This window comes from Onychostoma macrolepis, chromosome 02 (genome assembly GCF_012432095.1).
Source record: "Onychostoma macrolepis isolate SWU-2019 chromosome 02, ASM1243209v1, whole genome shotgun sequence".
Classification (NCBI taxonomy): domain Eukaryota; kingdom Metazoa; phylum Chordata; class Actinopteri; order Cypriniformes; family Cyprinidae; genus Onychostoma; species Onychostoma macrolepis.
The window spans coordinates 1,652,694-1,667,113 of record NC_081156.1 but is presented as its reverse complement, the minus strand read 5'-3'; the positions used below and the strand labels follow the sequence as shown (position 1 = coordinate 1,667,113).

The 14,420-nt window shown below is 37.4% G+C and overlaps 1 protein-coding gene across 8 annotated transcripts in view; it reads left to right on the top strand.

Annotated features, from left to right (window-relative positions):
• Positions 1 to 14,120, top strand: part of pex5lb (peroxisomal biogenesis factor 5-like b) — a 64,923-nt gene extending 50,803 nt beyond the window's left edge. For 5 of the 8 annotated variants that reach the window (XM_058754286.1, XM_058754296.1, XM_058754276.1 and 2 more), the window contains 9 exons: positions 22 to 141; positions 4,318 to 4,461; positions 9,364 to 9,434; positions 9,669 to 9,887; positions 10,305 to 10,325; positions 10,493 to 10,543; positions 10,765 to 10,930; positions 11,824 to 11,981; positions 12,138 to 14,120. In XM_058754286.1, the coding sequence (XP_058610269.1) occupies positions 22 to 141; positions 4,318 to 4,461; positions 9,364 to 9,434; positions 9,669 to 9,887; positions 10,305 to 10,325; positions 10,493 to 10,543; positions 10,765 to 10,930; positions 11,824 to 11,981; positions 12,138 to 12,327 (1,140 nt within the window). In that variant the 3' untranslated portion in view covers positions 12,328 to 14,120. The other 3 variants (XM_058754309.1, XM_058754332.1, XM_058754316.1) reach the window with 3 other exon arrangements.
• Positions 14,121 to 14,420: the final 300 nt, after the last annotated feature.

The following is a 14,420-nucleotide window of genomic DNA, read 5'->3' as shown; positions in this document are numbered from 1 at the left end:
CTGTTAAACTGTCTCCCACAGTCAGACACTGAGTTCTGGGATAAAATGCAAGCAGAGTGGGAGGAGCTGGCGCGGAGGAACTGGTTGGAGGATGCTGACAGTGAAGGCCTGGTTCCACTCAACTTTTCACCCACTGAGAAGGTATTCTCAACCAATCAGAATACTCTGCATCACGGGCTGGGCCCTCCTATAGCAAATTCCAAGAGGATGACCGGCCGGCCAGTCTCACTTCTTGCCGATTCCGAGCCAATCCTTTTATTACCAGCGGCACAGGCAATGACGTCACAGCCACGCGCACACTCACAGTCGCGTGTAAACCATGGTGTAAACACCATCGTTTCGCGTGAGAATGATTCTAATTTTAATTGCATTCAATGTAAATAGCGACTGATAATGTATTTATGTCATGCCAGATGAAGCTTGCACAGCCTGAGTGAGTGTTTGAGAGAGACAGCACACACACAAAGTAACTCACAGAAATTTATAGATGCATACTGCGGTAGAATTTATTTATTTATTTTTTTTACAAAATATGATTTAGATAAGCAACATTATACGGCCATGATGTTTCCCCGAATATCAATATCAACACGATTGCAATGACACTGATTTTATACAATAGTATTTCAATAAACAAGAAGTTAAAATTACGCGACTGTTTTTGCTCAGTTTCACTGACGAAAATGTCTCCGAGCAACACAGTGGTGTTTTGTTACTGAATGAATCCACGTTTTTGAACGAATCCAGCGAGTCAATGATTCAGTGGCCCATTCATAAGGACAGTCACTTGCCTTGTTTCAGAATGAATCAGCCATTTGAATGAATCGGTTGAATGAATGAATAAATGACACTTTCCGCCACCTACTGGTGGTTTAGTCATATTTAAAACTATCATTGCATTTTTTCAACATTTATTTGTATGTTTAAAAAAATATATGTAAAACATTAATCTTATAAAATTATTTATGAATTTGAAATTGCAGTGTAAATGCATTTATGGCACCTCAGCTTCATCAAACTGTCTGTGTAAATGCATCAGTTTGTTAATACTAATTTAATTTGAATGGTAACACCTCTACAGTTTCTTATTATACTAACTGAATTAATTGAAACAAAGGAAGGTTAGGGGGAAAAAAATTACCATTTATAAACTTAGTGGAAAATGACATCTGTTTTGTTACATACAGCATTTTAAGTTAACTATTTCTTCCTCTTTCCAGTCACAGAGCACTTTATTTTGTGAGTTGCTTAAGTGAGAGAAAATCTGTAACTTAGTCCAGATTGGGGGAATTGTAATGTTTAATAATTTATTTTATTATGTAAATATTTTTTGCATTGAAATTTGCATAGATGTTTGTTTGTATATGCTGTCAGTTATAGTTCTTAGAGAGAAAATCGGAATCGGCAAAATCGTTATCGGCAGGTCACACTACCAAAAAAATCGGAAATTGGAATCGGCCAAGAAAATTGCAATCGGTGCATCTCTAGTGGTAAATCAAGGTTTTTAACGTTTACATGTCTATATGCTGTTTCTTAAAGGTCCCATGGCATGAAAATTTCACTTTATGAGGTTTTTTAACATTAATATGAGTTCCCCTAGCCTGCCTATGGTCCCCCAGTGGCTAGAAATGGAGATAGGTGTAAACCGAGCCCTGGGTATCCTGCTTCGCCTTTGAGAAAATGAAAGCTCAGATGGCCCAATCTGGAATCTTCCCTTTATGTCGTCATACGGGGAAAGGTTACCTCCCCTTTCTCTGCTTTGCCCGCCCATGAGAAAATGAGCTACTACCGTGCGAGACGAGCGCAATATTTTTTTTTTCCTCGAGAGACATTATGGCTTGCAAACGAGCGAAGCGTGATAGTTGCTCAGTGTTTGGATGTACAAATGAACACCGAATAATTTTTTCAGTTCCTTCATCCGAGCCTATGGCTAGCATTAGCTACATGATAATAACTGTAACAGCATGCATAAACAAACCAACTAAAGTTCTGTATCCAGACACAATATTTTAAACTAACCATTCGGAGACGTCCTGCTTCTCCATCCAGATCAGATTCTGGGTCAAACTGAAAAGCTTGAACGACTGTGTGTCTATGAGCCATTGCGATACATCCACTGTCAACTTTAGCGCATGGTAGCACAAGCTGGTTAAGGCCACACACCCAACCTCCACCTTGCCCCGCCTCTCTCATCCTTAAAGCTACAGACACAGGAATGGGGCGTCCTAAGGAAAGCTCATTGTGGGACTGGCTCATAGTGGCTGAAATTCTGCACCAAGGCTGAATTTCGGGAAACAGACTTCAGATACAGTATTAGGGACCACTTAGACCTATATAAAAGCATCCAAAAAGCAGCATGTCATGGGACCTTTAATATGCTTAAAGACAAATCATGTGCAAATTCATCATTCAACACCATTGGCGAGTATTTTCTCCTTAAAACTAAGGTGTCTGAAAGGTGGTGTCAATAAACGCAAAACCAACCCTGTTTCCTACATCACAAAGATTTAAAGGGTTAGTTCACCCAAAAATGAAAATTCTGTCATTAATTACTCACCCTCATGTTGTTCCAAACCCGTAAGACCTCCGTTCATCTTTGGAACACAAATTAAGATATTTTTGATGGAATCTGAGAGCTCTCAGACCCTCCATAAACAGCAAGGGTCCTTACATGATCAAGGTCCAGAAACGTAGCAAAGAGATTGCTAAAATAATCCATGTGACATCAGGGGTTCAACCGTAATTTTACGAAGCTACAAGAATACTTTTTGTTCCGAAGATGAACGGAAGTCTTATGAGTTTGGAACAACACGAGGGTGAGTAATTAATGACAGAATTTTCATTTTTGGGTGAACTCTCCCTTTAACCAATCCCGTCAACATGCGAGGCGGGGGTTTTGATATCTGGTCAAAGGTTTTTATAATAAATAGAGCTTTTTAGATGGATGCTGAGGCTTTTTAGGTTGGGTAGAATCTGCAATCTCTGAACCAGTTAGTGGCTTCCATGGCTGCAATATGCTGTGTCTTCCGCCAACTGGCAGGGGTATTAAAATACTATTGAATATATTGGCAGTGGGCGGAATGTTATAGACCAAAACAAAAACGGACATTCCGACATGGAACGCACATTTCAAAGTAGAATAACTGGCTGTAGGATTGTTTTTCAGAGAAACGAGTAAGTGAACTTAGCATGTGCTATATTTATGATTTAGTCAACAAATTACATACAACACCTTTAACCAACAGAAACCACTATATTCATTGTTAACCGATCAAAGGCACTGTTCCACGCCAACGCATGAATGTATTTTAATAATCACTGCCTTCTGTATTGCATTTTCTGTGATGGCAGAACTGATATAGTGGTAGATTATCACTTCAAAGGTTATAGACTCCAGATGCTGGATAATGCTGTCTTTCATCTAAAATTCTCTCTTATGTTTCATGATTGTGTGCTTCCAAACAGATAGAGAATGTTCAGATATAGCCAAAAACTACTGTTCTGCTTATGCTACAACTCTTTTAGAGATGCGGCCTCCAGTTGCTAGGGCATTTCTATGTAGTTGTTACGTTTTTTTCCCGTTGATGGACAGCGATGCTGCTATTTAGTCGTTAGGGTGTTCTGGGTGGTTGCTAGAAGTTTGTAAGATTATTCCTAAGTGCAGTTCTTTGTAAGATTATTCCTAAATACAGTTGTTGAAAAACTCTTAAGACCTTATTCTTAACATCCTTTTTTATAAATAAGAGAATGGCAGGGTTTAGAAGTGTTTTTTCTAACTGTGTGGTAGTTCTTGCCAAAAAACACCTCAAAGGCTGTCTTTTTGTGCCGCTTGCAGATTACTGTAATAATCATGATATTTGTGCACACTATTTTCATTTCAGCTGGCTTGACAGAAGTTGAACACCCAGTGTTACATTTCTTTTAGTATTTTAGATGTTTAGTATTTTAAATAGTTATTTTTAAAGAGCCTGTGGCAAGATGGAGCAATCTGTTGTTGCATTCATTTGAGTCTTAGTTTATTATGTTTATTGATGTCCTGGATGGTGTGAATGCTGGGCATATGGCTTTGCAGTGGATCATTTGAAGTGTGAGTTCCTGTGCCCTTTTCTTCTCCCCACGCCTCTGATTAGCCCGACTGCACTTTCCACTGCAATATTAAAGACCTCAGCATGATCTAATTATCAACACACCACCATCTACCTCTCCGGATTTATGAAATGTTTACAATAAGTCCTGCTCTCAAGTATTCTACTGAAATAATCATATTTACTCTTGATTGTTTTGTTTGAACCTGTTTTTTGGTCCTGTTGCTTGCAGGGTTACTACTTCCATACCAGTAACCCTTACAAAGACTACACCAATGCCTCTGAACAGGGGCTGCAGAAATGCAGGGACGGGGATCTGAACAGTGCTGTACTACTACTGGAGGCGGCCATCTTACAAGACCCTCAAGACTCAGAGGTAAAAGACTCCAAAAGAAGTACAGCCCATTTATTGAGCATTTGTGTGTTTATGTGTGTGTGTTTAACCTTCCTTGCACATGAACTGTTTTCCAAAACTTAGCAAGTGGCCTACATAGCATTTTAGCGTGTGAAGACTTGAAGGCACTTCATTAAGGTACTACTGTACATCAAAGTCAAGATCAGCTTGGCAAAGGCAGCTTGGCATCTCTTGCAATTAAGGCAATCCCAGAATGCATTACACAGAGCAAAAGGGTAACAAAATCCAAGATGATGATGGTTGAATGTATAGATATACAGTATATGCGAGTGTGCATATATGCTTTTCTTTTGAACGGTTTTCACAGAAATATTAAGCAGCATGTAGAATCATATAGAATTACTTAAAATATATTAAAATAAAAACAGTAATTTCAAGTAAGTAAGAATTGTCCATGCGCTGTTGAATTATTAGAAAGTAATGCACACCCAAGGTGGTAATGTGGCAACAATGCAGAGCACCACAACAAAAGAATCATGTAAAGCCCAGTAAACCATGAGATTACAGTATTTGTGACATTAGAACAAAATATATGGATATAATAATATATGTGACCCTGGACCACAAAACCAGTCATAAGTGTCAATTTTTCAAAATTGAGATTTCTACATCATCTGAAAGCTGAATAAATAATATAATAATAATTCCATTGATGTATGGTTTGTTATGATAGGACAATATTTGGCTGAGATGCAACTATTTGAAAATCTGGAATCTGAGGGTGCAAAAAAATCAAAATACTGAGAAAATCACCTTTAAAGTTGTCCAAATGAAGTTTTTATATATTTACGGTAGGAAATTCACTAAATATCTTCATGGAACATGATCTTTACTTAATATCCTAATGATTTTTGGCATAAAATAAAAATGGATAATTTTGACCCATGCAATGTATTTTTGGCTATTGCTACAAATATACCCCAGCGACTTAAGACTGGTTTTGTGGTCCAGGGTCACATATGTTATACATATGTATAAAACTAGAAGCTTCTCTGCATGTTTGTTTCTGTCCCTACTGAGAAAAAAATACAAAAATGTATTTAAATGTACTTGCATTTAAAGACTGGTATTATATAGAGGTCACACAATCCTTATTAATAGTGATATTAAAACACATTTTAGGCATAATATGAAATGTTCATTTTGCAATAAAGAAATGTGCATTCATTGTGCAATAAAGAAACACTCCAAAAATTTTTTAATTATCATTTATATTCAGTAAGTCTTAAGTGAAATGTCAGTAAATATGTAAATGGATTTGAAGTATACTTAGTATGAAAGAAATGTATTTTAAAGCATGGGTTTATTTTTTTTACTAGGGGTGTGAATGTGAGTGTGTGTGTCTCTACTGTATGTATGTGTGTGCTTTTATATGGGAGAGGACTGGAGAAAGACAGCATGTGCTTGTAGATAAAACAATTTTGGGGAAAAACATGTAAATAGTTTGTCATTTTTTACCTATTGTTTAATATATTTATTTGCTTGGTCAGCGCTTTTAACAATACAGATTGCGTCAAAGCTCTTTACAGTATCAAATAGGAAAATAGTGTCAATAATGTAAAATGACAAGATTAAACACTCAATTTTCAGCTAAAGGCATTTTGTTGTTGAATTCAGTGATGACATCGTCCAGCTCAGTTCAGTTTAAATAGTATCTGTGCAATCAAGGCGATGGTATCGCTGGAAATGAAGTGTCCCCAACTAAGCAAGCCAGAGGCAACAGTGGCAAGGAACCAAAACTCCATCGGTGACAGAATGGAGAAAAAAACCTTGGGAGAAACCAGGCTCAGTCGGGGTGCCAGTTCTCCTCTGGCCAGACGAACCAGTCTGTCTATACGATGTTTAATAGGGAGCCAGTGCAGTGTTGACTGAACTGGGCTAATGTGGTCATACTTCCTGGTTCTAGTAAGAACTCTAGCTGCTGCATTTTTAACCATCTGGAGTTTGTTTATTAAACGAGCAGAACAACCACCCAATAAAGCATTACAATAATCTAACCTTGAGGTCATAAACGCATGAATTAACATTTCTGCATTTGACATTGAGAGCATAGGTCTCAATTTAGATATATTTTTAAGATGGAAAAACGCAGTTTTGCAGATGCTAGAAACGTGGCTGTCAAAGGAAAGATTTCTATCAAATAGCACGCCTAGGTTCCTAACTGATGACGAAGAATCGACAGAGCAGCCATCAAGTGTTAGACAGTGTTCTAGGTTATTACATGTGGGGATTTTAGGTCCGATAATTAACACAGTTTTTTAAGAATTTAGCAGTAAGAAATTACTCGTCATCCAGTTTTTTTATATCAACTATGCATTCCGTTAGTTTCTCAATTTGGTGTATTTCACTGGGCCGCGAAGAAATATAGAGCTGAGTATCATCAGCATAACAGTGAAAGTTAACACCGTGTTTCCTAATAATATCTCCCAAGGGTAACAAGTAAAGCGTGAAAAGTAACGGCCCTAGTACTGAGCCTTGAGGTACTCCATACTGCACTTGTGATCGATATACCTATTCATAAGAATCTTGTGGTCGATAGTGTCGAACGCAGCGCTAAGATCCAGTAGCACTAACACAACCACGATCAGATGATAAGAGCAGGTCATTTGTAACTCTAATCAGAGCAGTCTCAGTACTATGAGAAGGTCTAAATCCTGACTGGAAATCCTCACAGATACCATTTTTCTCTAAGAAGGAATATAATTGTGAGGATACTACCTTTTCTAGCATTTTTGACAGAAAAGGGAGATTCGAGATCGGTGTGTAATTAACTAGATCTTTGGGGTCCAGTTGTGTTTTTTTAATGAGAGGCTTAATAACAGCCAATTTGAAGGTTTTTGGGGCGTATCCTAATGACAATGACGAATTAATAATAGCCAAAAGAGGATCTATGACTTCTGGAAGCACCTCTATTAGTAGTTTAGATAGAATAGGGTCTATCATACGTGTTGTTGGTTTAGATGATTTAACAAGTTTATATTTTTAAGAATGAGTGGAATTGTTCCTCAGGGGATCTATAGTACACTATCTGATGCAATAATGTAGCTAACGGCTGCATGGTTACAATTTTATCTTTAATAGTATCAATCTTGGAAGTAAAATAGTTCATAAAGTCATTACTGCTGTGCTGTTGGGAAATGTCAACAACATTTTTTGTTAATTTAGCCACTGTATTGAATAAGTACCTGGGGTTATGTTTGTTTTCTTCTAAGAGAGACGAAAAGTATTCAGATCTAGCAGTTTTTAATGCTTTTCTGTAGGATAGGGTACTTTTCCGCCAAGCAATACGAAATACCTCTAGTTTGGTTTTCCTCCAGCTGCGCTCCATTTTCCGGGCTGCTCTCTTTAAAGGCGCAATTGTGCTCATTGTACCACAGGGTTGGACTCTTTTCCTTAATCTTCCTTAAACGTAAAGGAGCAACCGTGTCTAAAGTGCTAGAAAAGAGAGAGTCTATAGTTTCTGTTACATCATCAAGTTTTTCTGCGCTGTTGGATATCCTGAGGAATTGAGATAAATCAGGAAGATTACTTACAAAGCAGTCTTTTGTGGTAGAAGTGATGGTTCTACCATACTTGTAACAAGGAGTAGGATTTACAGTTTTAGCTATATGGAGTTTACACAAGACTAGATAATGATCTGAGATATCATTGCTTTGCTGCAGAATTTCAACACCATTAATATCAATTCCATGTGACAGTATTAAATCTAGAGTATGATTTCGACAGTAAGTGGGTCCTGACACGAGTTATCTAACCTCAGTAGAGTTCAGAATGTCTATGAAAAAGCGCTTTCGTAGAAAGGGACCTGATATTCAGTAAGCCAAGCTTGATCATTTGTTTCTCTGTATTATATAAATTTTTTATTTGTTGAACATCAATTAAATTGTTACTTATAAATTCGTTTGGACATTTTTTGTATTTTCTTGGTTAGTATCTTTGTGGGTTTTGGTTCTTTTGCTATTGCAGGCTATAAGGACCTTTGAAATAACTGAAATCATTTGACGAAGTGATATTAAACTATAATGTAGTCAAGACCTGCCTGGACCTCCTGCCCTGTAGTATAAATTGTAACAGTGTTACACAATATAATTATTACTGCATTTTTTTATTAAATAATTGCATCTAGCGAGCAAGAGAGTTCTTTCAAAAACCATGACCGATTGAATATATATATATATATATATATATATATAGAAGATTGGGGTGACCAACCGTTGTAAAAGTTTACGAATTTTATATTTAGAGCATTCCAAATCCGTTCCTTTTGAGGTTCCATCTCTGAATGCTGCTGTAATCAGTAGACATCAAGGCAGCCCACTAGAATCATGTAACAGAATCATGTCCTGTTTTCAACTCAGTTTACTCAGAATGTTTTATCACCTCACAAACAAAAAACAGATTAGTAACTGACTTCATATTTTCAGTGCCCAAAGCAAGCATATGTGATTGCCAGCGCAAATCCCTTTTCTTCTTCACATCCTCTGCTATATCTCATTATTGTCCAGTCAGCACCATCAAATATTTAATGAAATTTCCCATGCTTTATGAGCCAAGGCGATGCCAGACAGATGGCGTAAACCTCTGGGATGGCTTATGAATATGATCCTGTTTAACTTGAATCAAAACCACATTAAAGTCCACTGCCATCGCCCCCAGAGTGACGTGCCATTAAATGCACTGGCCAAGCACATAAAGAGAGGGAACAACAATATGTTTTAGAAAACCGGCAGCCCCACTAATTGAACACTGTTTTTACAGTGACCTTCAAGCCTATATATGTTCATGTCTTTTTATTTCTGTTTTGCTCTAATAATTTTGTGACATTTGTTTCAACCAAGAGTGCATTTTTTTCCCTCTACAAAGGCTTGGCAGGTTTTGGGTACCACACAAGCAGAGAATGAGAATGAGCAGGCAGCCATTGTTTGTCTTCAGAGGTGAGTAGACCGTAATGAGGGTATTGTAATTTATGCAGAGCCAAAAGTCTTATATATGTTACATGAAAAGAGCTTTTGCACAATTAGTGGTAACAAATTGAATTGCAAAATCAGTTCTTGTTTTCTGAACACTTTTTGCTTTTTTTTTGGACAAACAGATATTGTAGTCCCACCTTAAACTTAGCAACTCACTTTATTTTGCCATGTTCTGTCTGTCTGTCTTTGTTATAATAGATGTTTGGAACTGCACCCAAACAATCTGAAGGCCCTGATGGCCCTGGCAGTGAGCTTGACCAACACAGGACAGCAGCCGGAAGCCTGTGAGGCTCTCCACCGCTGGATCAGATACAACCCCAGATACAGACATCTACTCCAGGACCGCAGCCCTCTAGACGGTTCCCCATTGCCTCGCCGCAGAGGGTCCTCCATATCCCCCATCTCCACTCTCGGATGGTATGATTCACATTCACTCACATGAATTAAACTCCACATACTGCATATATAAAGCATATGTATGTAGTTTGCTTTTTTGAGTTTTAATAAATGATAAAATGATAAAACTACTAACTGAAATATTGTAAGTTAAATTTAGGAGAAGATGATATGACCAAAGTCTTATATCACAATTTATTAATTTGTTTGCTAGAATTAATGCTTTTATTGATACCAAATTTTTAGATGATTAAATTTCACATTTGGGTATGTCTAGCAATAGTATTCAAGAGCGATATACTACAGAAATGTAATAATCGATAAAACACTGTGTAGTTGTCATTGTATGAATTCATTTTTTATCCTTATTAAAGCTATGAAAATTATTCAGTCAAGAGCAATGAGTGATTTTCTCCCTTTTTGTTGTTTGATTAACAGTAATGGCACAGACAGCAGCAGGTACAGTATATTAGGCTGCTGTCACTTTAAGACTTAATGCATGGATACAATGTATTGATAAACATTTCTACCATGTGTTTAGGTTCACTTAACAATATAACATAACCAGCTGTGTTTGTGTGAATACTTGCCATTTGACATGTTAATGTGTTCATTTGCCCATTTAGGAAACCCACTTGTCAGACAGTGTGCAATTGCCAAATTGAGTTCTCTTTTAAGCAAGTCGCACTCTTCATTTTCTTGTTTTTGTTTCTGTTGCTCTGACATGTCGATAACTTTAAGTAGTCATGCCTGCACAGATACCGTAATAGAAACTATATAGCAAAATCAATATTGATTGACAATTTATATTATTGCCACAATATATATCCTCATATCACCCAGCCTAGTTTTCACTTTTGTTCAGTGTTTTGCTAATGTGTTATGTGTGTGTATGCAGCTCTCAGCTGGTGGAGGTGTTGGAGCTGTATCAGGAAGCAGTGCAGCAGAACGCTGAAGGAGTGGACCCTGATCTCCAGACAGGCCTTGGTGTGCTCTTCAACCTCAGCTCAGAGTTTGACAAAGCTGTCGATGCCTTTAATGCTGCTCTTTCTGTCCGACCTGAGGTGAGCCAGAAGCTCCTATTCATCACTATTTTAAAGCTACAGATCTGTTAGTTTCACGGGACTGTCGAAAAGCACTGTAGGCATTTTAAGCTTGTTAAAAAATTATCACAGCTATCTGTTATGCACATTGATTTAGTAGTTCATGCATTGATTTGGGGGCAAGGTTGTTATACATTTAAATAGAAATATTTTCAATATCAAAACAGTAACTCTAACCCTAACAGTTAGTATCTTGTTTGGCCACCAGCTGCTTTACGTACTACAGTGCATCTCATCCTCATGGACTGCACCAGATTTGCCATTTATTGCTGTGAGATGTTACCACATCTTTATATGAAGGCATTTGCAAGTTTTTGAACATGTCACAGGGCACACATGCTTACACATGGTTTGATGCTGCATAGATGATCAGCTGTCCTTTCGGTCTCCCAATAGTACTCCCCATAGTTAGGCTTTCCATTAAAGATCTGTAAAGCTTATTTGGATTTTACAAAATTATTTTTAAAATACAGTATCCTGAGAAAGGGACTTCAGCAGTATAAATGCACAGGATAATGAGAAACTAAACTAGACACGGGTGAGGAACATAATTAGTAACTAAAGAAAAAAAAGAGAACATACTTCGAAACCATGACAACCAAGGAAACAGGAACTAAACACAGGAGGACTTTCCTCTTTGCTTCAGCTTATAATATAATAATGAATCTAATTATTCATGCCCAGTCTTTATAATGCAGAATAAAATAATACTGTAGAATTCAGAAAATGTTAGCTTTTTTATGTTTTAATTCCATTTTTTAAACATTCGTTTTCCTCTGAAATTTTCCATAGACTCAGATGAAAAACCCCTGTCCTTGATTGTCCTTTACTCTGCCAATTCTGTGTTTTCGTAGGACTATCTGCTGTGGAATCGGCTCGGGGCCACACTGGCAAATGGTGACCGCAGTGACGAGGCAGTGGAGGCCTACACCAGAGCTCTGCAGCTCCAGCCAGGCTTCATCCGTTCGAGATACAACCTCGGCATCAGCTATATCAACCTAGGGGCACATCGGTAATGAACCGAACCACTGAGCAAGGGTTGATGGGGAAAGAACTGTTTGTCTCCTTAGTGTGGATATAAATAGGCTAAAGCAGAAGGCTGAAAAAAACATTTTCAACATTTCAATTTTGATGTTAGCATGTTTGACTCCTCTCTTTTCTCTTGCAGGGAGGCAGTGAACAACTTCCTGACAGCTCTGCACCAGCAAAGAAAGAGCAGGAGTCATCAGGTGATGTCCAGCAACATCTGGGCAGCTCTGCGGATTGCCCTCTCCCTCATGAACCAACCAGAACTTTTCCAGGCAGCCAGCGTGGGAGATCTGGACCTCCTAATGAGGGCCTTCAACATGGATATGTGATTAAACTTGGACCTGTGATATCTATCATTCACGTACAGTAGGCACAAAGTTAGGCTCAAATGAATATGGGATGTCAATTTGATATGCAGAGTATGCACAGCTAATTTTGTTGTATTTTTGGGCAGCCTTTGCCTTCTTCAGAGGCCACTGAAGAGGGTGTTTATATTGCATAGAGCACAAACAGAATAGGTAAGTGATGGGTTTTGAAAGTAAAGGAATAAATGTCAAAGAGAGTGAGAGCAAAAGCACTTTTTTCTTGATGTTAGTTATATTTTACTGTAATATTTTTAAGGTTATCTAGAAACTTTGTATACTTGAGAACAATTAACCAGACCTCATTGGGGAATATAGGAGGAATTTTGTTTAGTTTGTGTATTAGAACTGAATATTAATCCTCTCAAAAACCTAGCTATTTATTATGGCCAGTTCTGAAGATCATTTGTTAAACTTTTTTTTCTTTTTTAATCTGTTCATTTTACAATGGTAATTTATGTGTCTCTCCACAAGGTGGCACTGTTGTTTAGCTGATAAAAGTGTAGCTATATATAAAGTCAGTTAATCCTCTGTTAAACCCAGTGAGGCCAAGTGCAGTGTGAGGACTATTGCTAGCTGAATTTCACTTTAGGACACAACACCCTTTCAGGGTGATCTGTGCCCAGGTGTGCGAGCAGGGTGTGTTCCCTGGGCCATCTGTCTTCCAGCAAGCCCCTTTTAATGCCGCGTGCTCCAGGGCATTCTGGATCAGGGCTCGGTGGGGAGCAACTTCAAAGACTCTGCATGAAAGGTCACAGCAAAAGCAGTATCGTGTTGAAAGTGAGTGAGTTTATGTAAGACCGTTAGCCCAAATGTTTAAAAGGACTAAATACATTCACAAATCTATGAACAACACTTTGGTCATGTTTTTCAGTTGTTTGGCCTGGTAAGTTTGAAGTGCATTTCATGTGACTGAAATCGCTTTAGCCTATAGAGATATGACGGTTTATAGCAAAGAAGCCATGTGCTAGAACAGTTATGATTTCAGCTCCTTTATATACTAATAGGCTAGATATTTTCTTTGAAGACATAACTATGCAAACCAGCATTGCTGTTTTGTTTGTTTGTTCTGTTTTGGCTAAAATTACCAAAAATCTTTGGTGTCTTTATAATTTTGCCACTATGCATTATTAGTAAAGTCGGTGTAACAGGAGTTAGCTGAGATAATTGAAGGGCACTGAATGAAACACAGTGTTTAAAGACATAAATAGCATTAATAATCTTAATAATTTTGGGCAAAGACAGATAAAGTTGCTTCATTAGATGCACCTTCAATTTAAATATTACAAACGATTTGGGAAATCTGATGATTGCATGTATGATACACAAAACAGAATTCCCTCTTTATGGTCCCATATTTTAACTTTAAAGTGAATGTAACTACTATTAATATACATTGTTTTTGACAGACCAAAATTCCAACACAAACATACTATATATGATAATATTTCAAATCATATGCCATGTATGAGCACAGTATGCGGGCATTGATGACACTTGTCTTGTAGTAAATCACACTAGTTTTGCTATGACCAGAGCTGTTATGAAACTATGACTATAATTACTGACTAAAATTGTAGAATAGTAGAAGGAAATGTATTTATTTATTTATTTATTTATTTGTAAAATAGATTATTTCATGGAATGAACAGTCATAAAATGTATGCATGTCTCTTTCAATCTCTCCTACATTAACATGTAATATAATCAAGATGCATTTATAACCAATTTATTAAAGCTGTATTTTAGAAGATCTGAAATATGATCACGTCTCGTTTTTTTTCATTTCAAAATGAAGGGCACATGGTGATCCCTGACCTTTAAATGATTTGGAAATGGTGTTACCGGAGCACCCCCAACAGGCACATACTGAACACTGCTTTCCTTCTGTCTGCAGTAATGCAGTGGTACAAATGTAACCTTTAACCCATTATATTACATTATACACAAATTAAGACATAACCTTAGATGGCCTTAAATACTGTAAGCATTAGATTTGATATGGGTTATCCAAGATAATTTTTTTTTTTCCACAAGTTGAAATTTTAGACACCTTTACA